The 23,741-nt window shown below is 39.7% G+C and overlaps 1 protein-coding gene across 3 annotated transcripts; it reads right to left on the bottom strand.

Moving 5' to 3' along the window:
* Positions 1 to 302: 302 nt before the first annotated feature.
* LOC143988989 (cytochrome P450 2K1-like) lies at positions 303 to 23,344 on the bottom strand. Of its 3 annotated transcripts, XM_077488970.1 has the most exons (12): positions 23,196 to 23,258; positions 18,970 to 19,028; positions 18,460 to 18,595; positions 17,017 to 17,207; positions 12,947 to 13,109; positions 10,974 to 11,123; positions 9,867 to 10,027; positions 9,295 to 9,471; positions 6,941 to 7,082; positions 5,824 to 6,008; positions 2,572 to 2,713; positions 303 to 1,840 (listed from the first exon to the last, which is right to left on the bottom strand). In XM_077488970.1, the coding sequence occupies exons 4-12, from the start codon at positions 17,194 to 17,196 to the stop codon at positions 1,662 to 1,664; spliced, it is 1,479 nt and encodes a 492-aa protein (XP_077345096.1). In that variant the 5' UTR covers positions 17,197 to 17,207; positions 18,460 to 18,595; positions 18,970 to 19,028; positions 23,196 to 23,258; the 3' UTR covers positions 303 to 1,661. The 3 variants fall into 3 exon arrangements, with proteins under 3 accessions (XP_077345096.1, XP_077345095.1, XP_077345097.1); XM_077488969.1 differs by lacking the exon at positions 18,970 to 19,028 and having other exon boundaries at positions 23,196 to 23,344; XM_077488971.1 differs by lacking the exons at positions 18,460 to 18,595; positions 18,970 to 19,028 and having other exon boundaries at positions 23,196 to 23,216.
* Between the last annotated feature and the right edge of the window lie 397 nt (positions 23,345 to 23,741).

The raw sequence follows: 23,741 nt of genomic DNA on the forward strand, positions 1-23,741 counted from the left end.
TAACACATAAATGGAGGGGGTGGACTTTTCAATCATCTGCCCATCCTCCATTCTTAGATGCTGTAGTACAATGTCTGTGAATGGAGCAGTTAAGCAGAAAGGGTGGTCATAGTTGGCTTTCTTGATGACAGCCTTTGACATAGTTGCATTACCCCCAAACAATTGTGATGGCGAGGATGGGCATGGACAGAGGAGAATTTCAACTTAACAAAGAGGAATCAGCACAAGGACCACACTACTGCTTGTAAGTTATGTTCCTTGTGCTGATGTTTCTGTTTTTATCACTACACTTAGGCTTTAACAATGTTCAAATATAATTTTAATGAAAAGAAAAAAAAACAATAAATATTTACAGAAAAGATATTACAAATCAGACAATAAGCACCATTCAAAGAAGATTACAAGTAAATATTGCCTAAGCAAAGTTTGTCTAGTCTTTAGTTCAGTTCAGAATCCAATCCATTTCCAGAGTCAGATATATTAGAGTCACTGGCCCTTAAAAAATACTCTTAACATTTCTTCACAGTTATAATATTAAGTGAGAGCTATAGAGCTGGAAAGAGTGTTTATATAAAAGGATCTGGAGGATGTGCTAGAGAAGCTGTGGATTTTATGATGCTCAGTAGACACAGCTTTTCTAGATTCAACTGATTCCATCTTAGAGATTTTACCATTCAACAACCAACATATTATCGCAAATAAAATTCCAATTTGATATAAATTAGATGCATCTATCACTAAAGAAGAACAAATATGTTACATTTTTAGTCATATGCAGTCTACTTTCTGCACTGTAGGTAGCAATCAACCATAGCTGCATTGTAAAAGAAGAAAAAGTCAAGACAAACATCCTTGTTCTATGGTTTCCTGGGTCACCGAATGAGCTATCCAACTGAATGCTGGTGGCCATCTTGGATCAGGGCAGAGTCAATTTAAGACTTTGGCCCCCAGGCTTGGTGGGTATTTTGCATGTGGGTAGTGCAGCAAAAGGTCCCCTGTCTGTCAGGGGTAGTAATTAGCAGCAGTGAGAGGTTCCAGATGAGTAGGGAAAGAGCATAGACATGCCATCCTTTGTTTAGGCCTCCCTGTTCGGGTACAGACCAGCCACATTCCTCCCCTCAAGACAGACACTGTCAGTGCATTCGAGACCAACTGTTATACTCTTCATTGCAACATTGTCTGAGTTCAATCAATTGGGTTGTCAGACTAGTGGTTAGTTAAACTGATGGGTTTAGTTCCAGTGTAAGCTGGTGTTTTCTTTTAATCATATCACCTTCCCTGAATGCTAGCACAGACATGAGATTTAAATCTGAAGGTGGTGCTGTGTGCAATATGACTTCCCCACTCTCTCCAAATGGTATTGAGCTGTCGGACCTTATTATCTCTGCAATAAGTGATTTCTATATTTATGTTCCATTCATGATCCTATGTTAATACTTATCAGTCTTTTGTATATTATGTAATTATTCCTCCTTCCTTCATTTATTTAATCTTGTTCAGTTTTATTTGTAAACATACAGCTTTCACCAATCTGAAGGGACCTTTGACCTTCATATAGGAGCTCTCAACTACAATTCTATAAATCAAAAAAACAGATTCTCTTTCAGAAAATATTAAAACCAGTCCACATTTATTATTCATATGTTTACTGCCAGTTCGCTTTAATTGCGAGGAATTGCACAGATCTCATGCTTCAGTGGAGGGGTTGTGAAGCCAACAGCACCTGTGAGGTCCAGTTTTGCTCCAGGTGGAGCCTGAAAGGTGAAGTTTTGCAGCAGTGTTGTAAAGAAGAGGAACAATTCCATTTTAGCCAATGTCTCTCCAGCACAACTTCTCTTACCTTTGAAAAGAAATAAAGTATAAAATCATTATTAAAATAATGAAGAACAATATTGACTTTTACAGCTATAGGACAGACAACTTTCCATTTCTGTGTTCCTCTAGGTCCAGTTGGGGACCTCTGCACGTGTTATTTCTTCAACCTTTGCATTGTGGGGGTTTGCACAACACATTTTAGAGCCTCAGTGGGGATTTGCACTCCCCCAACCGATACTTACAGAACTTTTTCTGTTCTAAAAAATCTTTGTGGTTAAAGTGTTTCCAACACTTTGTGCAAATAAATGCATAGTACATATACAGTAACTGTTAGAGCAATTTCTTTCATTTCATGCTGGCCATAGACAAGCAGATGTAGGAGTATTGTGCAGGTAAGATGAATACCCAGTGCAAAAATAAGCTGTCATAGAACAGCAGCACGGCACATGTATCACCCAAACCTTTAGAAGGGCAGTGGGGAAACATGTCAGGGAAATCTTAATAGTGGAGTATCCAAGATCCATGTCATCCAGGCATAGTGAATATAACTTTTGGGTAGATTGACTTACAGGCATTGGCCTAAAAGTTGGAAACATACCATCTCAGAAAACTGGGCAGTATTAAATTAAATTACTGTGGCCCCATTTGTAATTTGGGTTGGTGTGCAATGCTGACTTGGTCTGTCCCTGTTTAGAGAGTCCTAGGACACACTTGTGAGTCTTACAATATAGATGTTCTCCCCTTTGATTAACCTACCTGCAGAAAATGGTATAAAGGCTTCGTTGTTAACAAGGTTTCCCTCTGAGTCCAGAAAATGCTGAGGGTAAAACTCTTCCGGCTTCTCAAAGTACTCTTTGTCCCGTAGAACAGAATACAGTAATGGAATAACTTGAGTTCCCTGAAACGAATAGATTGGAAAAACATTTAGAGGGATTATATGTAGCAGTTGTTATAAGTTCATTGGTCTGTTCAAAGTGCGCTCTAGTCAAAGCTAAAAATTAGGCACTGAAATGCAGAAAGCACAGACTACCTACTCAGTATTTTAATATTTTTATCTACACATTGCTTTACTACTTCAGTCCAACTTTTCCCTTTTATAAATAATCTGGAGACCTGTGAACCCTTATTTTCACCTGTTTGTAATGCAGGGAATCTATTCTCAGATATACCCACTATAGACTCCTAGCTATCTCTCATATACAATGTAATAAAGAATCAATGCTAAGATGTTGCCAGCAATCATCATTCAGAGAGATGAGAAGTGATGGAAGTACCTTCACAGTACACGTAAACAAAAAAAGCCTGGAGACCAGGAGGTCAGTTATAAAGTTCATTGAAATATGCATCCAATGTATTTCAGAAATAGGAACGGGAAGCAAGACCTTATCAGATTGTCCCCTGAGGATTTTACTTTGCATGCTTATGCGACATGCATTCAATAAATTATATATATTTTTTTTCTCTGTGGAACACCAGTAGTTGTAAGAAATAAATGATAAAGTATTGCACAGACCCTGCAAATTCCATTGCAAAAGAATCACTCCATCCCCTACAGAAGTGATAACCACCGCCAAGAAACATGTCTTTCGTATCTACTTCTAGAGATAAAATTCTTAAGCTTTTTCCTCTTCTTGGTTAGGGTGCTAATTAAACCTACTACAGCGAAGAAATCATTAGTAAACTGATGATAATAATTAGCAAAGACTAAGAATCTCTGAATGATTTTTGATGTGGAGGCCAATTCAGGATTGTACTTCATATAGATTCATGTCCTGGCCAGAGACTAAATAACCCAGGAAGGCTACGTTCAAAGAGACATGTATTAAGTGTATTATTATATTTCCTAATTTTATTCCCATGTAAATGTAAAAACACTGTGTTGACATGCCCAACATAAGAATGCAGATCTGGAGCGAGAAAATGAGTATGCTGTCTAGATGTAGCATGACACAGATGTATCAACTTCTCTGAAGACATTGTTAACAAAATCTTGGAAGATGGCTTGAGAATGGGAGAGACCAAACCGCATGACTGAGGCCGCGTACACACGGGCGGACTGTTCGCCCAACTTTGTGCGCTGAACAGTGTTTGGGCGGACAGTCCGCTCGTGTGTGGGCTTTCAGCGGACAGTTTCAGCGGACAGTTTGACGGACAAGGTTTTTCGGAATTTCCGAAAAACTGTCCGCTGAAACCTTGTTTCAGCGAACAGTCCGCTCGTGTGTAGGCTTGTTCGTCAAACAAAGTTGCGCGCATGCTCAGAAAGGATTTTCACGCCGAAAGTTATAATGCAGTGTATAGGACGTCGTATTTTTCGTCCCGTCGTACGTGCCGTTCACGTCATCGCGCACGGTTTCAGCAAACTGTTCGTCCGTCGTGTGTGGCCATGTCCGTCCATGCTAATTTTGAGCGGACTGTTTGCCGAAACTGTTTGACGGACAAAGTTGGGCGAACAGTCCCCGCGTGTGTACGCGGCCTAAATATTAAAAATGGCCATCTCAGGTCTTAAGGCAATATTTCATTCATCAACTTCTTTAAAGCAGATGATGTTGCAAGTGCCCTGCAAATCTAATTCAGTAAAAATATATGCTATCTGCAGGTAATCAAACAATTTGCTATTAAGAGAAAGGGGTGTTTGATCTTTATTGTGATCTTGTTTAGCCCTCAGTAAATGAGAATAGAGAAAGAGAATATTTTTTCCTAGCAAAGCAAACAAAAATAATGACACAGACAGAGCGGAATGGGGAGACCTTGCTAATTCACTACTAAAAACAACTGTTTTTAGTAGTGAATTAGCAAGGTCTCCCCATTCCGCTCTGTCTGTGTCTTTATCAAGCAAACTTCTCGTTCCAGTGTGCAGCCACTTTCTTTCTTCTACACAATACAAAATCAGCAGGCATGGTCATGGTCACACATTCAACAGGTCAGGGCAGGCAGATATCACAGCTGGAACAAGGGTACAGCAGGGGAACATATAGTCAAAGAGCCAATTGACCTGGCAACTTTCAGTGTCTTTTCTTTCCATTTGGGTAACACTAGTGTAGCACCCTTTTTGTTTAGGCAGGGTTGCTAACAAATTTCGTTTTCCAGGTAGTACTTGTCCTGGCTAATTGTTAGAAAATCCACTGATTCCTCTCTATTTCTGGAATTGCAGCACCTTTTCTCTTCTGTCACTAGGTGGCACCATTGGCTGGTGACATTAGATCGACAAGGGCATAGCAAGGTAAGATTATGAATGGGTGGGGTGTCTTAGCCTATTGGCAGGGGTTTCTTTAGTCCCTTGGCCTGCTGGGAGAGCTTATTTTTTTGGGCGGAGTCAGGTGAACGGTGTTGTGTGCCATCTGGATGGCTGTCTAGGTGGACATATGTTATGTCGCCCCATGTTGCTAGGCTGGAAGCCAGAGGACTATCCCGGTGACACCTGGCTGCTAGGCTGCCTGAGGCCTATCCAGGAGCAGGAGAAGCAGCGTGGAGTTGGGACTGCAGGATTGGAGTCCAGTCAGACGGGAAGTGAGTGAAGGCCTACAGTGGGATACTGTGAGATAAGAGAAGAACTATTCTGTGTTACCAAGAGTTATGTACGACTACTTTTAGTGACTGTTACAAGCTCAGTTGCCATAGGAGACATATGTTGCATCCGGCTGGAGGCTTTTCTCTGTATAACTATCTACCTATAGTGTCTCGGAGTCTGCCAATTACCATTGCATCTACCTAAGGGTGTCCTGACATTAACCCGCTCTCCCACAGTTCTTGTTAGGAGACAATAAATCTCTCATTTGCATTCAAAAAGTGACTGGCGCCCATCATTTCATCTTGCATTACACCCACCGTGAATGTTAACCCACTCTACAAGGAGGGATGTCAGCTCTGCCTAACTTTGAGGTCAACATCAGGCCTCTAGAGGACCGGGAGGTCGCTACACTGGTTTTAGGAGTTGTCCATGAGTTGGTAACAAATGCCCTTCATATTTTATAATCTTGTACTGAATGAAGGATAAAATGTAATGCTTACTTTGGGTATAAAGAATTCTTTGAAAGTCACATCTTGGGTAGTGGCATGTGGAACATTTGTTGGCACGATATTGGCAAACCTTTGGATTTCATGGATAACTGCATCAGTATACGGCATTTGTTTTCGATGTATCGGGCAAGGCTCTCCGGAACCAATGACTTTTTCAATTTCCTTCTGAACATTTTCTGGAATTGAAAGAAAAGCATACTGGCTTATTTCAGTATTTTTTTTTCCTGTCATTCCCAAGCTTCTTATTAGTTAAATAATAAAGCAATTTCAGCAGCATTTTGGTGGATATATGCTTCCACTATAAAGGGGCTCCTCTTGTCTACTATGGTTAACTTTAATTAAAACCTGTCCAGATAAAAAGATGGAAGATATCCCTCCTGACTTGTGTTTTAGGCCTCATGCATACAAGACGTTGCCATAAATGCATACAAGAAAAATGCCAGCGGTGCTGCCAGGAAAAAGCAGATGTAAAAACTTGCTTTTAGCCATGTTTATGACTAGGATTTATGGGCGTTTATTTCCCCTTTTTTTGGCATTTTTACAGTAAAAACACTCCCTATAATGTAAAAATGTCTAAAAACTGTAAAAGCGTCTAAATGCGGATAACAGCGTGTTACAGTATTTAGCTGAGTTTAGCAGCGTTTTTTGGCATTTCACATTTTTACAGCTCAACAGCCTCTGCATCTGGATGCACAGGCTGTCGTTTTTTTTTATACTGCCCCTAAACGTTTATGCCTCCAAAATACCATGGAGGGGCATTTAGGCAGTAAAAAAAAATGTCAGATGCCCCTAACAGTAGCTGTAAAAACGCCCTTTGTGCATGAGTCCTATTCACTAAAAATAGATCCCCCTGTCTCCTATGATTAACTTTAATTACAACCTGTCCGGATAAAAATGTGGAAGCTATCCTCCTGACTTGTGCTTTAAAGTGTTGGCTCTAGTGCTGTAGGCAGTGGCAGTAATGTTCCTATTCATGATCAGGTGGTATGCCCCAAGAAAATATGGTCTAAGCAGTTATCACGGAATTGTGAAGTGACTCGGAAGATTGGGGAAAATATCACAGCGATGATATATAAAAAAAAAAAAGCACACAAAATGAATTGCTTACCTTGTATTTCTGGGTATTTCATCATCAGCAGGAGGCCCCACCGGAGAGTGGTGGAGGTGGTCTCCATTCCAGCAGCAAACAAGTCTGTCACCAGAACTGTTAGATTTAGATCATTGAAATATAACTCTGGATTTGGCTTTTCCTGAAAGTTACAAAAAACATAGTATACCATAATTTATATGATATAAAATATATTTTACATCATCCCCATCAAATCATTCCCCGCATTTATTACCTTTTGTAGCACCACCCCCTCCCTTTAGAATGTAAGCTCTATGAGCAGGGCCCTCCTGTCCCTTCTGTATTGAACTGTACTGTAATTGTGCTGTTCCCCCTCTACATTGCAAATTGCTGCGTAAACTCTTGGCAGTATATAAATTGTGAATAATATTATTGTTATTAATATTTTGTTTAGCTCTTATATATTTGTTGGGGCCTCTAGACTTGTGGTTCAATTTTAACCACTTCTGAACCGCCGCACGCTGATATACATCCTAACTTTGAAGAGGAATATCGTTGCTATGGCAGCAGCTAGCTGCCATAACCCCGGTATCTTCTTCGGCGAGCGGTCCAGTTTCAGATAATGCGGCGCAAGATCACTTTTATCAGCGGCGAGAGAGGGCCCCCCTCCAGCCGCTCTCCGATGCCCTCTGCCGCTTACAGGAGCCGTCGGTAGCGGTGGAGGCAATCAGATCATTCTCAGTGTTAGATATAGAAATGAGTGAGGAGAAGATGGGCCCCCACCCTTGTCCATACTATTGCAAGGCGGGAGTGAAGTGAAAACGTGACTTCCACCCATAGCTCTTAAAGAGACATTTTTTTTGTTTTGTTTTTTTCAAATGATAAAATGTAATTTTTTATATTTATTGCATTTTAGTGTAAATATGAGATCTGAGGTCTTTTTGACCTCAGATCTCATATTTGAGATCTGGGGTCAGAGGATCTGTCATGCTTTTTTCGATTACAAGGGATGTTTACATTCCTTGTACTGGGAATAAAAGTAACAATTTTAGTCTAAAAAAAAACAATAAAAGGTAAAATAAATAAGAAAAAAATAAAATACATTTTAAACATGCCCTGTCCCACTGAGCTTGCGTGCAGAAGCGAACGCATATGTGAGTAGCACCCGTATATGAAAACGTATAAAGTATTAATAAATATATATAATATTACGTAAGATAGTAATAATATAATATTACGTAAGAAAGTATTGCAGCGATCGGTGGGGCAAGAGCAATAAATCTAGCCCTCCTCTGTAACTCAAAATATGCAACCAAATTTTTTTTAAACATTGCCTATGGAGATTTTTAAGGGTAAAAGTTTGTCGCCATTCCACGAGTGGGCGCAATTTTGAAGCGTGACTATAAAGATGTATATAAAATGCACTTTTTATCTATCAACGTTTTTTCCACCGCTAAACCTTTCATCTGATTTCTAAATTGCTGCATTTGTAAATTCCAAAAGCCAATAATATAAAGGAATAGTAGTGGTAAAAAAAAGCACTTATGGGTTTAATCAATCTTGTTTTTTTGTACAATTCTCCTTTAAGAGGGCATGGCAAGGAGTGTGTCCTATGCCTGCATGCTTTTGGTGACAGGTGTCCCTCATTCTCATCTCAAAAATTTGGGAGGTATTGGATCCACGCTGATTAGGGGCAGCTCATTTAGCCCTAGGGAAAGGTTTCTGAAAGAGGAGGGACATGCTATGGACATCGCTGCCAGTTCCACTATTCTGGGACTCCAGAAAATCACTACTGTTATGAAGTGTTTAAGATTAGCCATGCCATTTAAAATGCTGCTATTCTTTCTACAGCCACCTCTCCCCTCAGACGCTGCTCCAGTAACACAAGCCTAATAGAGTGACACTCTGTGTTGGGACTACCACAAAGTGCCTTTAACAGTGCTAAGAACTATTGCACTTGTGTTGACAGTTACTGAGTCTCTGGTACCATAGTGTTAGCAACTGTTAAGCCAAGTACCTTACCACTGTTCTTCTTGTGTTTTGTGTTACCTTCATTTAACCAATAATTGTGCCACCATACTTGGCCTGTGTATGCCTGTCTGACCCCACCTACACACTGATGGACTAGAAACTGACTGCTGACAGAACACCAAGAACATGCACATACTTCAAGCTTGTTCTGGGGAACTCATTAGGAGGTACCATGTTAGTCCAGAACTGACCTATATGTAGTTTAAATAAAAGTGCAGGACAAATGTGCTTGGACTTTTTCTGGGTGTCCCCATCTTGTGCATGGATTACTGCTGCCACTACCAGCTGAGCCTGATTCCATTACAACATTAATGAAAATTAGTAATCAGAAGCAAGTAGGTTTTGTATAAAATAACACATACCTCTTTTTGTTTCACAAGGAATACGTCAATTAAATTTCTCTGATCGTTGACATCCAGCTGATCCCTCTGATTAGTGAAGGTTTCTCTGATAAAAGTGTGCATTTCCACTACATTTGGATTGACTTGTCTGTGATTTCCGGGCAACCATCGGACCAGATATGGAAATGCATTGTACAACTAAATGAAGAAAAACAGTTAGATTCCTGATGATGATAAATAAATAACCATAAATGGTCAACAGAATAAACACAAATTGTAAAATTATGAAGTATATGTATTTTTTCAAAGCAAATAGTGTAAGTACCTGTATTTTACTTCATATCAGCCTCTTGCAGTTCATATGTAACAGTATTGAAGTGCAAGAGGAAAATAGCTTTAATTGGCCAGAAAGCTATATGGCTGATAATTGCCTGATATCGTGCTGGAGTTTGGGAATCCCCTGGTATTTGAAGAAGAAACTGAGCTAACAAGAAGACACCTGGGAATGTGTGCTTTATGTACCATGGGCCACCTTACAAGGAAAGGTGAACCAAAATACCATGTTAAAATGTTGCTGTAAAAAGTTACCTTACCAAAACCATTGGGGAGCCGAGAATTCTGATATTATCATTGATTATTGTCAAAAGCCTCAGGAGTTTTGGATCATCATAGTCAAAGCGATGACCAAGCAATATGGATACAATGATATTGGCCACAGCAGCATTCATGATCATGGTGTTTTCAAATGGCTTTCCTGGAACATAACCAGAGATATTAATAAAATATATATATATATCAGTAATAAACATAATTCTAAGCAACAAGGGTCAAAAAAGTTAATCTAAAAAGGTTAAAGGAGTAAAGGGATTACTGATTTCTGCTTTGCAAATGCAGGATATCTCTGGAGGGTTCTAGAAACATACTTTGATCTGCCACTGATTAGTGAATGTCTCTAGGTGGACACTGCTGAATGCAGCAGACTTCCGCCAACCAAGTAGATGTTTGCTGAAGGTGATAAGAGAAACTGCCAATGGCTTGGCTTTTTCGTTAGGCTGGGGATGGTCTTGTGAGCTGCCTATTTTTTTTAGTGGACCATGTATATTTTCAACAAAATGTATGCCACTCTTCTAGTAAGATGTATGGGTTTTATGATAATACAAGGTGCCTCTTGGGTATTTATGTTACGTCCAACAAGGAATAATTACTAAAATAGATCATTGTTTGTAGAAATGCTATAACCTGCTTTGTTTCCCTGCTGAAAGGTAAGGACATAATTATAATTTACAGCAGTTCTCATATATGAATTTCAAGTTATTCAACCATCATTAAAGAGCCTTTGTAAAGGAGATTGTCTACGGTGTATGAGTTGAGACTTGAAAGAAAGATGCCAACCTGTGACTGCTCGTTTTCAGGAACTAGACACCACCTAATAACACGATTCTAGTAAAGAGTTTAGATATGACTTCAGAAAAGAGTGATATTGCCAGCGGATATAGCTGCTAGCAATAATCACTGTGTTCCTGGCAGAGACAGCTCTCTGCGCCCCCCTCCCCCAGGAAAACAACTTGTGGTTGCAGCAGAGAAAATTGCATCGTTTATGGCCTGCCTTAGCAGGACCTGCTGTGTAAAGAAATGCATCGTAAATCAGAACAGAATAAATGCAAGCTTAGAACTGTCAAACACAATGTATTACTACTGACCTTTGTAGGATTTAAAAACTGTTATTAACTTTTGGCACTCTTCAGTGATTTTCTCTTCTATTGTTCTCTTCCCCATCCCAAAATCTCGCAGTGTAGAAAGAGTAAATCGTCTCATGGCTTTCCAGTTACTACCATTAGAAAATATAAGACCTGATGAAAAAATAAAATAAAACATAGATATCAACTGAAAACATTTAGACTTTTTACTATACTATTGTGCTGTAGCAATGGTAAAATGTCCTGCACAGTTCTCCACTCAACAGAGCTGTTTAGAGAATGTGAGCATTGTCGTATAGCATTGTGGACTACAATTGCAAAATGCAGTGATCCTCCGGTATTTCTACATATCGTATTGTCCCTCTAGTGCCCAGTATCACCAACTGACATCATATTTGTGAGCCAAACTAACAGGATTGTGGGGTTATCAGTTCCTCAAAATGGCAATTGCTCCACATGACTATGCACCTGGACCACGTATCCCAGGGATCTTTGCTACCAACAGGGAGATGGCTCGAAGGAGCTATAAAAGAAGCCAGAGGCCCGCTCCACGTTCTCTTCCTCCTGGGCCTGACATGTGATGAACCTCTCCATGCATGACTTATCTTGACTTATTATTGTAGAGGAATTCTTCTTCTGAGTTAGTACTGTTACTCAAAGCTAGTAGATCCATTGCCTCCTCTGTGTAACAATAATCTCTTTAACTTTTTCCAGTAAACGTTAATAGAATATAAAAGCTTGACTTATTACTTTAAGGTGGTGCAAAGATATCTGAACCCAGAGTGCCAGGTGGGTTAAAATGTTCACAACGTCATGGTGCAGAAGAGCAAGTAAATCCAAGCAGTCCCCAAAGGGGTTGTGCTACAGTTGATTGAAACTTTATGCAGTGGATGTGTTGGAGCACTGGAGATCAAATCGCTGCTCAACAAACAGAGCAACAGTGCTCCAATACTACTAATGCAGTACCTTACAGTAAAAAAAAAAAAAAAAAAAAAAAAGAAAGCAGTAAAAAATGTGCACACATTTATTACTGTTCATGAAGCCTGTCTGCATTACAGCAATTTAAAAAATGACCGTTAAACTTTAAACGGACCAGCAAATTATTCCATTTAGCGTAATTTTTGTGTAATTCACTACAGCAGAATTTAAAGAAACCTCTTTGAAAATCTGAGGTGATCCTACAACATTCATTGTTGCAATGTTGAACACCCCGAATACATATTATAACATAGTAGTTTGCAAAAAAGAGGGCCTGTTATGCATTCTGAACACCTGCAAAGTATAAATATTCCACCTCTTAAAGTACACAAGTAGCTAATTTATTCAATTTTGGAATAAATTATAATTTTTTTTCCACAATTAAACAGTGCCCACCATGCCTCCTTCCAAATATAACACAATGTGTAAATACATTAGGTGACCACCCTTCATAAGTACACATGGGACTGTAATGTATATCAGTTTTTTGGATCTTGGATCTCCTATGTCTACCCATTTCTCGGGTCTCACCTGCTTCTTCCAGACAAAGCAGGTGAGACCCAAAAAAATGCATAGCCATATGAGCTATCAAAAAACATACACAGTACATTACATATTTGTAAGGAGGCATGGTGGGCAACCACTGTTTTTATTGTGAAAAAAAGTTTCCAAAATGGAATAAATTATGCATTTTTCTATCTTATCTTATTAGTGGAAATGTTATATATTGCAGATTGAAGTTGGAAGTGTATGACAGACCCTCTTATTGAGAATTACTATGTTACAATACAGCATAATTTACAGAGCAATTTTCATGTTAAGTTGGAGTCCTGCCTTCTAAACTCTAAACTGCTGTGTTGATTGCTTGGATCTAGTGAAGTGATTGACCTTTTAAAAAATTGCCCTAAAATTTGTTCACATGACCATAATGTATATGCTCTAGTTCTCTGTATGCTAAACTGGTCATAAAAAGATCAGATTAAGTAATGTATAAATACCGTGTTCCTTGTTTGACTCTATAAAAACTGGCACATGTGGTCTTCCAGAAAACTCATCCGCGTGGTTGACCAGCGCATCTTTGACTGTCTTATAGCCACATATTATAACCATCTTCTGAGGTCCTATCTGTAGACTGTATACAGAGCCATATTTCTCAGCAAGCTGAAAATGTAAAAATAAAAAATATAAAAATTTGTTATATTGTATATCTAAGAACTTAGTTTAGTATGCTGTATATTGACACAAAGGGCTTGCTCACTAAAAAGTAAAATATTTAAAGCTTAACTCTAGCCAATGATTTTTTTTCTTTAACAGTATGTAGCGCTACCCCCAGAGGAGAGGCTGGTTAAGACGGGTCCTTTGTGCTTTGCCTCAACCTCTATAAGAACTTCAGCCCCATTGAGTGTACAAAGCATGCAATGGCACAGAAAATCACTAAAAGTAATATCTGGTAACCATTAATACTACACACTAATTAATACAACATTAATATGGCGGGTAAGGAGGCAAGCTTAAAGGGATTGTAAAAAGATTTTTTTTTTTATTTAAAATAACAAACATGTTATACTTACCTCCACTGTGCAGCTCGTTTTGCACAGAGTGGCCCTGAACCTGCTCTTCTGTGGTCCATCAGCGGCTGTCTCAACTTCCTCCCTCAGATGCTTCTCACGTTCATGTGAGCTCCCTCGCATGGGGAGAAGCATTTGCGGGCGCACTCTCGTGATACAGCCGGCGGCTATAGCCGCTCGCTGTATCACACGGCCCCGCCCCGGCGCTCCACGTCAGTGGATGTGATTGACAGCAGCGCGAGCCAATGGCTGCGCTGCTTTCCATCCATCCATTCCAGCCAATCAGCGGCCAGGCTGAACGGTGAAAAGGACGTCAGGGGACGAGCGCGGGACTTTCGAGGGGTGAGGTAAGTAAAGCGGGGGGGCTGGGGGCGCAGGCACTGTCTGATGTTTTTTCAGCTTAATGCATAGAATGCATTAAGCTGAAAAAAACATTTACCTTTACAACCCCTTTAAATATGGATTAACAAAGGCAATAACACATTTTAGCATACAGAATGATTAGTAATAAGGTCTAGGCATAAGATGACATTTGGCATCCGAATTAGCATGGTTGCCTAAAGAGCAGTGGGCAGTAAAATACACATGACTATACTGCCAAACTGCATTAATGGCGACAATGCTTGGCCTGGGCCAACTGGATTATCAATGTCCTCAAAAACAAATAAATAAAATGAAAAAGTAGAAGAGACCAAAAGGGACTTGCAGGATGGTATTGCTGGAGGGGCAGCCCTTTGTGTTCTTCTGCCATCAATCATTAGGGCCCTTTAAGAAATGGTGGTACCCATAGTAACATTTTTTGTAAACCAGCCTGTAGTTAATATGCAGTAAAGATGTGGTATAAATGTGGTACAGGTGCACTGTAGATGCGGGACAAATGCAGTGACAATTCGGTATAACTACAGTATAGGTTTGATAGAATGGTGGTATATGGTTGGGTATAGATGCGGTATGGGTTGGATGCACTTGGTGTCCTACTCTCAGTGGCTCAGTATCTGCTAGCAGTGTCAATAATGAGCAGATAGTCCTCACACCAGATACTCCTGTGGCCAATCTCTGTAGAAGGGGATCTCCCGCAGTCTCTCCCCGAAAGCCTCTGGTAAACAGCAATGGGAAGCAGAGGGTGAACGGGTGGTGCTGCGCTGCCCCCGGGTATCCTCAGTCTGAAGCCGTATACACACAATCAGTTTTTCTGCTGAGTTTTTCCTTCAGATTTACCAAAACCATATAATATGAGGTCAGACCTTAGGAGTTTCAATTTGTATACAATCAGGCAGAAATACTCAGACGGAGGTGCTCTCACTTTATCCTCAGTGCTAAGAGACAGAACTTTTCTGGACAGTTAAATACAAGTCCTCTCTCCACTTCTCCTACTACACAGTGTCTATTGGGATCTGTAGTATAAAGAGTCTATGGTTCCCAGTATATGGCTGCTATCTCAAACTACAACTTTCAGTATTCTCAGCGCTCGGCATAGAAGTCTATAGGCTTGCTTGGCTTTAGCTCTTCCCCTGCTGGCCAGAGCAGAATGGTACAGCATAACATCGATATCTCAGTAGAAATTGAAAGTAAACAAATTGTAAAGGGAGAAATGCTTCCTTCTCCATGTTTCTGTAGTCCAGCACCTGGTTACACATATTAGCAACACCTGAGTAATAGGTGGCTTTATTGCTTCAATGTTTCTTGCAGTCAGCCACAAAGTGAGTTGAAATCATAAGCACTGGTGCCAGGGATGAATCTACAAATCATGGGTACACATGGCAAAATAATGACATTAAACTACAAGTAAAATCTTTTCAGCACCTGACATTTTGACTACCCTTTTAACAGCCCCTTTGCTGCTAGTGGTCTGCTTCCTATTTTGCCAGCTAATTTTACCTCCCGTTTACTGGTCTTCTGTGATAGGCTACGCAACCTTTCTATTTTCTTTTCTTTTTTTTTTTTAATGTTTCAGTAGTTTTATTATTCAAAAAAGTATGCCAACAAAGTAAACAACTACATTTGCATGTGCAAGTAACATGAGAAAACCCTGAAAGCATACCTGGTAATTATTGAACCTTTCTATTTTCATACCATTTACATTGATAGCCTGCAGACAGACCCATAATAATACCTCAGTAAACTGTGAACAGCAAGTGAGTCCCTAAATAACACCCTATTTTATTATAGCGGCCAAAAAAATGCATCCACTGGTCAGTGGAGCAGTGCTCCCTTACATCGGTGGTTAGTAAGGCAGGCCATAGATGATGCAATTTTCTTTCCTGCAACCACACTAACTGTGTTAAAGGGCAGTCTTTTGAAGCTATTGTGTTCTCCTGGCAGGGGGTGTGGGGAGCGGCCCCTGATGGGAGAACACAGTGATTATTGATAGTGGCTATAGCTGCTGGCAATAATCGCATGCTGAAAATCTGACATACTGGTTGTACCCAAGTTGATTAATGCATCAACTTCGGCACAATCACCCTGCCCACAGATGGTTCGAATCTTGGCCAGTCCCTGTTGAACCGGATGAGATTCAATACAACTATGGCTGGCTTTACATCTTAAATTGGTGCTCAGTAGGAGCAAAGGGTCCCTCATAAAAAAACAGTCCACTGGGAGAAAAATGCCCCCTTATATTGGTGGTTAGTGGGAGGAAGACTCATCTAAAGCAAAATCATTAAAGACAGTGGTAATTTCCGAAGATCGATGATGGAAGAAGACACTCTGCCAGTCTCATTACTTCACCATAAAATGTTAGCACTGGAACTATGTGGGTACCTTTGGGCAAGAGATCAATCACCCAGGACATGTCTACAGCAGCGATTCTGGCTGGGTGCCAGGGATGAATGGAAAGAAAAGGAGCACCATGCAGAACTCATAAACTCAGTCCCTGCTATGGTGATAATTCTGCCAATGAACAATAACCTATCAACTTGCCTTTTCTTAGCCCTTGTACACACGGCCAGAGATTCTGACAACCAAATCCGTCGGATTTTGTCCGAAACTGTTGCATACACACGGTTGGACAAAGTTATCGGAAAATCCGACGTGATGATGCTATTTCATTACGACGGGACTACGTTGATGCTAGTAGCCAATAGCTTTGGTGTAGGAATTTGATCTGAGCATGCATGGCACTTTGTCCGATCAGAATTCTCTACACATGATCGGAGTATGTCCGATCGGAGCATTTTGTCGGAAAATTTAACCGGCAAGTTGGAAAAGTTGGTCCGTTGGATACTCCGACGAAAACAGTCCGATGCAGACCACACACAGTCGGAATATCCAACAAAATGGTCCGATAGGACACATTCCGTTGGAATCTCTGACCGTGTGTACAAGGGCTTAGACACTCCATGAGTGATATTTTCCGTGTATACTGTAGTGTTTCTGCCCACTGCAGTATACTTTATTCCCTAATAATAATGCATTCTTCATAAAAAAAATAAAAAAATATTGGTAAGCAGAAAGCTATTTACATACACTTTAACCAAGCATTTAACAGTTCAAGAGCTTACCTCATGAAATGTTTTATAAGGTTTATTCATATCTATAATGTGCATATTTCCAATAATAGGCAAGCGTGGTGGTCCAGGAGGATACTTTGGATGATTTTTTTTCTCACTGAACCAAAAAATTGCCAGGATGACACAAGTGATGACCGAGAGGACAATTGTAACTGGATCGGTTAAATACATGTCTGCAGAACCTAGAGGAAAATAAAAATTAGATACTTAACTGAACAAAAATTTATCCAAGTAGAGAAGAATTAGAGAATCTGAGGAGATGAGCTTTGTATTAGTTTTACTAGCAGACAGTTTCCTTGGCTCTCCAGCTTGACCATTCACACATTATATGCATTATATGAGAAAAGTCCAAGGATGACATTACACTTCCTCTCCACCTCTGTCTGTGTCATCAGAAATATGCTTTGGGAGCAAACCCACTTCTGTAACTTTCTTGGAGGATGTGTGAGTTAATCCTAAACTTTGTATGAAAGGGTTTTCTGTGGCTACCCTACTCATGGAGGGAGCCTACAGTTGTACAGGCATGATGAATGTAGCATGTTTGAGGAATGTCATAAAGAACGCTCTAGAAAATGTCCAAATGTTAGAAATCTTACGTTTATTTGAAAACGTGTATATACCACCATTTTTGGGGGTTTCAACCCTTCTTCAGGGCTTAATGCTTGGAACTGTAAATTAGTGCATGGTTCAGGGTTTTTTGTGGATGTGATCCGAACCCTGAAATTGTGTACACATTTGAAAAAAACAAAGTTTTCAAGGATTGGAAGATTGCGATATTTCTCCACATCCATCTGTCTCTGACATGACACTCATCTGAGTTCTTTAAGAGCACACTAAAGGGCTTTATTTTTGTGGAACTTTGGTTTATTTTTAAAGTATATCTAAAACCAAACCATTTTATTATTTTTGACTAGAGGAGGTAAGGATTCAAATGCATTCTTTGCCCACTGGGAATATTTGCCTTCATTTCCTGTTATTTAGACACAACAGGATATGAAAGGAAATCTCTACACAAATTGAAACATTCTTATATTGGTTATAGTTATAACCAGAACAGATGTCTCCATTGGAAAAGTTACTCTCACCTTTTGGTTTAGTGAAAACTGTAACTTTAAATATTTTCATCACTTTAATGGTCACCAAGACAAATAGATACACTGTACACTGACAGCCATAAAGAAAACTTACAGGGGTTCTAACCCTTTCCTACACAATCAATTTAAAATCAAAACAGTACAATTAAATACACATTGGCCACACTCTATAGATATTTAAATTTAACAAAACTAAGAAAAACATTCTAACCTGTGCATTTCAGTGATACAAAATCTGTGATATGATACGTTGAAAAAAAAATCCTACAAGCCATAGCATTAAAATGCTTCAGATCAATGTGGTGGGACTGGGACCCCCACTTCTCAGACTGACACTCACCAAATCTTTAGAACTTCCTAATAAATGTAAGTAGAAAAATCTCTCAATCTTCTCTTTATTAGAAATCCAAGAGGAACTTTAATATCCCCAGTCAGCAAAGAGTACCGTTTCCCAATGTTCTCAAGTATCAGGTTAACTAGGGAAAAAAAAAAAAAAAAAACTTGCAATAGTAAATGATTTAACAATAAAAACAGAAAAAAATATATACAGCTCACATCCAGAACTAAAAAGCCAACTCACTGCTGCCATGAATCATTGGCTAAACTTTACCTTACTATGTGCCAGTAGGCCAACCTTACATTTACTCTGCCAAGCATAATGTTGTTTCCGCAGCTCTAGCTGATTTGTTTAATTTGACCAGCTTCATTAAAAATGAAGCACTAGAATCAAATAATAATCACAGGTAGCTACTGTACAATCAATTAGATGGTAACTTTTGCATTATATTAAAACAAGGTACATACAGGCAGAAAAAGATCTCAAATGCATTTTGCACTAAATAGCGCTTACTCATGGAGTGGTCATCAAATCTGAATCTCCTTTTTAAATGCAAACCTCCCTTTTTTCTTCTAGAAGAAAAAATGGCAATGACATTAGATCCTCCTCGGAACTTAAATTCATTTTATTGCATCCTCTAAACTAAAAATGTCATATATAGGGAACAACAAATTGGCAAAAAAAAAAAACGAAAACAAAACAACAAGGCTACAAGAAACACAAGGCGTACAATAATCACATACCACGTACACGAAAATAATCAATTACTGTATATGCAAATAAATGGCTAATAGAAAGTGGGAAATTGACACTTAAACCACCGCATGGAAAATAACACAAAAGAGAGTGAAAAGGACATCACTAATTCACTATAGGCTATAAGAAGATTACCAAGACCCTGAAACTGAGCTGTAGCATGGTGGCCAAGACCATAGAGAGGTTTAACAGGACAGATTCCACTCAGAACAGGCCTCGCCATGGTCAACCAAAGAAGTTGAGTGCACGTGCTCAGCATCTCAGCATCTAATCCAGAGGTTGTCTTTGGAAAATAGACATATGAGTGCTGCCAGCATTGCTGCAGAGGTTGAAGGGGTGGGGGGGTCAGCCTGTCAGTACACAGACCATACGCCCCACACTGCATCAAATTGGTCTGCATGGCTGTCGTCCCAGAAGGAAGCCTCTTCTAAAGATGATGAGCAAGAAAGCCCGCAAACAGTTTGCTGAAGACAAGCAGACTAAGCACATGGATTACTGGAACCATGTCCTGTAGTCTGATGAGACCAAGATAAACTTATTTGGTTCAGATGGTGTCAAGCGTGTATGGCAGCAACCAGGTGAGGAGTACAAAGACAAGTGTGTCTTGCCTACAGTCAAGCATGATTGTGGGAGTGTCATGGTTCGGGGCTGCATGAGTGCTGCCGACAATGGGGAGCTCCATTTCATCGAGGGAACCATGAATGCCGACATGTACTGTAACATCCTACAGCCGAGCATGATCCCCTCCCTTCAGAGACAGGGCTGCAGGACAGTATACCAACACGATAATGACTCCAAACACACCTCAAAGACGACCACTGCCTTGCTAAAGAAGCTGGGGGTAAAGGTGATGGACTGGCCAAGCATGTCTCCAGACCTAAACCCTATTGAGCATCTGTGGGGCATCCTCAAACAGAAGGTGGAGGTGAAGGTCTCTAACATCCACCAGCTCTGTGATGTTGTCATGGAGGAGTGGAAGCGGACTCCAGTGGCAACCTGTGAAGCTCTGGTGAACTCCGTGCCCAAGAGGGTTAAGGCAAATGCTGGAAAATAATGATGGCCACACAAAATATTGACACTCTGGGCTCAATTTTGACATTTACACTTAGGGGTGTACTCACTTTTGTTGCCAGTGTTTTAGACATTAATGTAAAGTAGTGAGTGTATAACTTGTATAACAGTGTTGTCACATGAAAAGATATAATAAAATATTTACAAAAATATGAGGGGTGTACTCACTTTTGTGAGATATTGTATATGAATGTAGTGAGACCAGACTGTTGTCTGACATGGATAATATCTCTGTAATTTGACAACTCTGCGTGTTATAGGGAATGAATGATCACAAAGAATTCGGGCGTGTAGTTGTCACAAAGGATTTGGAAGGCCAAGAATAATTGTTTGTTTAGACTTTACATAATACTCCATATTTAAGCCAGTCCCACCTAGGCAGGATTTAGCTTTTAAAACCTACAAGAAATCTGATGTGCCGGCAACACCCTTTACAAATATCCCCTTTGTAGGGACCTTTCTATATGCATTTAGTATTTTTAATATTTGTATGATCTGCATGGAGCAGTTACGCTGCTGTCATTTTATTGTGTGGATGAAATAATTGTCTTTTTTCCAGACTTTTTTCTATTTATTTTCATCTAGTAATCCTGCAAGTAACACATTTCCTTTCACCTATGTAGCTAAGCTCACTGCTCCACTCTTTTTAAGGGAACCATGGTTGACCACCCAATCTGGACTTCAAACAGTTTATCCATTACAGAGGCATGATGGGATAAGCTGTATATAGTATGCCATGTTCTTCTGTTATCCCTCCCCAAAATGACAGCCAGGAATTGCTGGTTAAAAGGAATGTAAAGCTTCCTTTAAAATAAAACAAAAAAAAACCCCATAAATGAACAGTTCAGATTTAATAATGTTTGATCTCCTGTCAAATTCGATGTATTTCAATGGCGAGCAATATGTGTACACCTTCTTGTGAAATACTTTAATAAAAATATTGAAAAAAATAAATAATAATAATTAAAATAATAAACATGTCAGCCCTTGTACACACAGTCGGACATTCCGACAACAAAAATCCGTTGGATTTTGTCTGACGGATTTTGTCTGAAACTTGTGTTGCATACACACGGTCGGACAAAGTTGTCGGAAAATCCGATCGTTCAGAACGTGATGACGTTATTTCGTTACGACGGGACTACGTTCAGGCTAGTAGCCAATAGCTTTGGTCTAGGAATTTGATCTGAGCATGCGTGGCACTTTGTCCGATCGGAATTCTCTACACATGATCGGACAAAGTCAGATCGGATCATGTTGTTGGAAAGTTTTATAGCCCAGCTCTAAAACGTTGACCGTCGGATATTCCGTCGGAAACAGTCCAATGGAGCACACACACAGTCAGATTATCCGACAACACGGTCCGATTGGACATTTTCCGTCAGAATGTCCAACCGTGTTATACTTACCTGCTCTGTGCAATGGTTTTACACAGAATGTTCCTGAACCTCCTCTTCTTGGGTACCTCACCAGCACTCCTGGCTCCTTCTTTTCTTGGTATGCCACTTCCTATCATAATGGGCTGTGTGCGTCTATTAATGTGTGACGACAGAGCTCTATGGGTGGAGCTCTGACGTCACGTCACTGTAATGTGCTGACTGCGGCCATCTTTGTGGATGGAAACATCTGCTATCCATGACGAATTGCAACTTTTGATATGCCTGTTTCTATTTCTCAAAATGTGAGTACCCTGGCTTTTTATAATAAATAAAATTACCTTGGTTTTAAATACTACACCATAAGGAGTTGCTTTCTTGTATCCTATGCATGTACCTATTGATTTCCATTGAGTGTGACTACAAGATCCAGCCTTCTATGATCCAACTGAAGTGGTTCCGTGGCGCTATGAATATATCATGCTTGTTTGACCACCTGTAATTCAGTGGTCCATCTTCTTTGGTAAGAGGCCCGGTGTGTTGATGTTCGGTGGAGGATAATCTCATGTTCACCTTATTGTATCTCTGTCTGCACCGTGAGTGGTTCCACTATTTCCCCTGAACAAAGACTCTGTTTTAACACTATGGACTCTTATTTTAGAATTTAATGCTTCTAGCGCTGCATATATTTAACCTTTATGCTTTTTATTGTTACAATACAATTTATGTCAGCTGCTTTATCATTGTTAGTGCAGTGATTAATCTTGAATTTATTATATGAACTGTATTACTAACACATGTCAAAGTTTCCAAACTGTGTTCAGGCATTTTACCCTCAGTCAAGAACTAGCGTAGCTTTTCCTGCTGCTGCTGTTGAAATATTTATAAAAAATGTTCAGACATGAGATAGAGAGGTGAAAAGTAACATTGTTAATTTTGTATTTACTTTATTTATCTGCAGATCAATAGAAATGGCAAATCCCTAATGCCCTGTACACACGGTCGGACATTCCGACTAGAAAACTTGTCTTGCATACACACAGTCGCACAAAGTTGTCCGAAAATCCGATCGCTCTGAACGTGGTGACGTAGAACACGTATGAGGGGACAATAAAGAGGACAGTAGCCAATAGCTTTCGTCTCGTTATTTATTCAGAGCATGAATGGCACTTTGTCTGTTGGAATTGTCTACACACGATCGGAATTTAAACAATCGGATTTTGTTGTCGGAAAATTTTAGATCCTGCTCTCAAACTTTGCGTGTCAGAAATTCCGCTGGAAAAAGTCAGATGGAGCCCACACACGATCGGATTTTCCGACAACAAAATCCAATCGCACATTTTCCGTCAGAAAGTCTGACCGTGTGTACACTAAATGTACATTGACATGCAAATGTATAGAAAAAAAGAAAAAAAATATTTAAAAGCTCTGCAACTTTCAGATGCCCTGCCCAAGACTTATGCACCTCAGATAAACTTCTCACAATGATTTTAACTCCATACAAAATAAATGCCTTGTTTCCTATCTAATTCTTACCTTTTAAATAAGGATTGTATTGCAGTTCTTGTCCTCACTCGATCATCTAATGAAGTAATGGACAGTGGACTTCGGATTGTATTTATACAGTGCAGCTCAAGCCCTCAATCCAGGGAAGCCCTGCCCACATGTATTACAACACGTAAAAATTGTGATGCAATGGTTTGCAAAGAAGTGTCGCGTGAATGCTGCATAATCATATGTATAAACACTCACCTTTCATATCAGTTCACAGCAACGTCTACTGTGAATTATTATTTTTAAATCTGTTCTGTATACAGTGCATGCTATGGAATGTATAAACAAAGGTGTAATTGTAACCATAGCTTTCCAGAAGTTTGTATAGTGACCCAAAAGTACAAGAGGCTGAGCACAGAGATACAATACGTCTGTAAAAATACATGACATCTGAACTGCAATCCGGATACAAAATATGTATTTATGTGAAGATTAGAAATCTTCTAGCAACTTGCATCATTAGAGTTTTTTTCCAAACTAAAGACCCAACATAGAAGGTAATGCAAAATCTCTGCAATGGGGACAAAA

Source organism: Lithobates pipiens, unplaced genomic scaffold, assembly GCF_037356315.1.
Source record: "Lithobates pipiens isolate NorthernLeopardFrog02 unplaced genomic scaffold, aLitPip1_a1.2 Scaffold_18, whole genome shotgun sequence".
Taxonomy (NCBI): domain Eukaryota; kingdom Metazoa; phylum Chordata; class Amphibia; order Anura; family Ranidae; genus Lithobates; species Lithobates pipiens.

Bases quoted from the DNA above. Each gene is read 5' to 3' on its own strand.
- LOC143988989 (XM_077488969.1), bottom strand. From the start codon at position 17,196: ATGTATTTAACCGATCCAGTTACAATTGTCCTCTCGGTCATCACTTGT. The intron at 10,028-10,973 runs GTCAGTAGTAAT...GTTATGTTCCAG, and splicing joins AGTTTTTAAATCCTACAAAG to GAAAGCCATTTGAAAACACC. The intron at 1,841-2,571 runs GTAGGTTAATCA...TTCTTTTCAAAG, and splicing joins CTTTATACCATTTTCTGCAG to GTAAGAGAAGTTGTGCTGGA.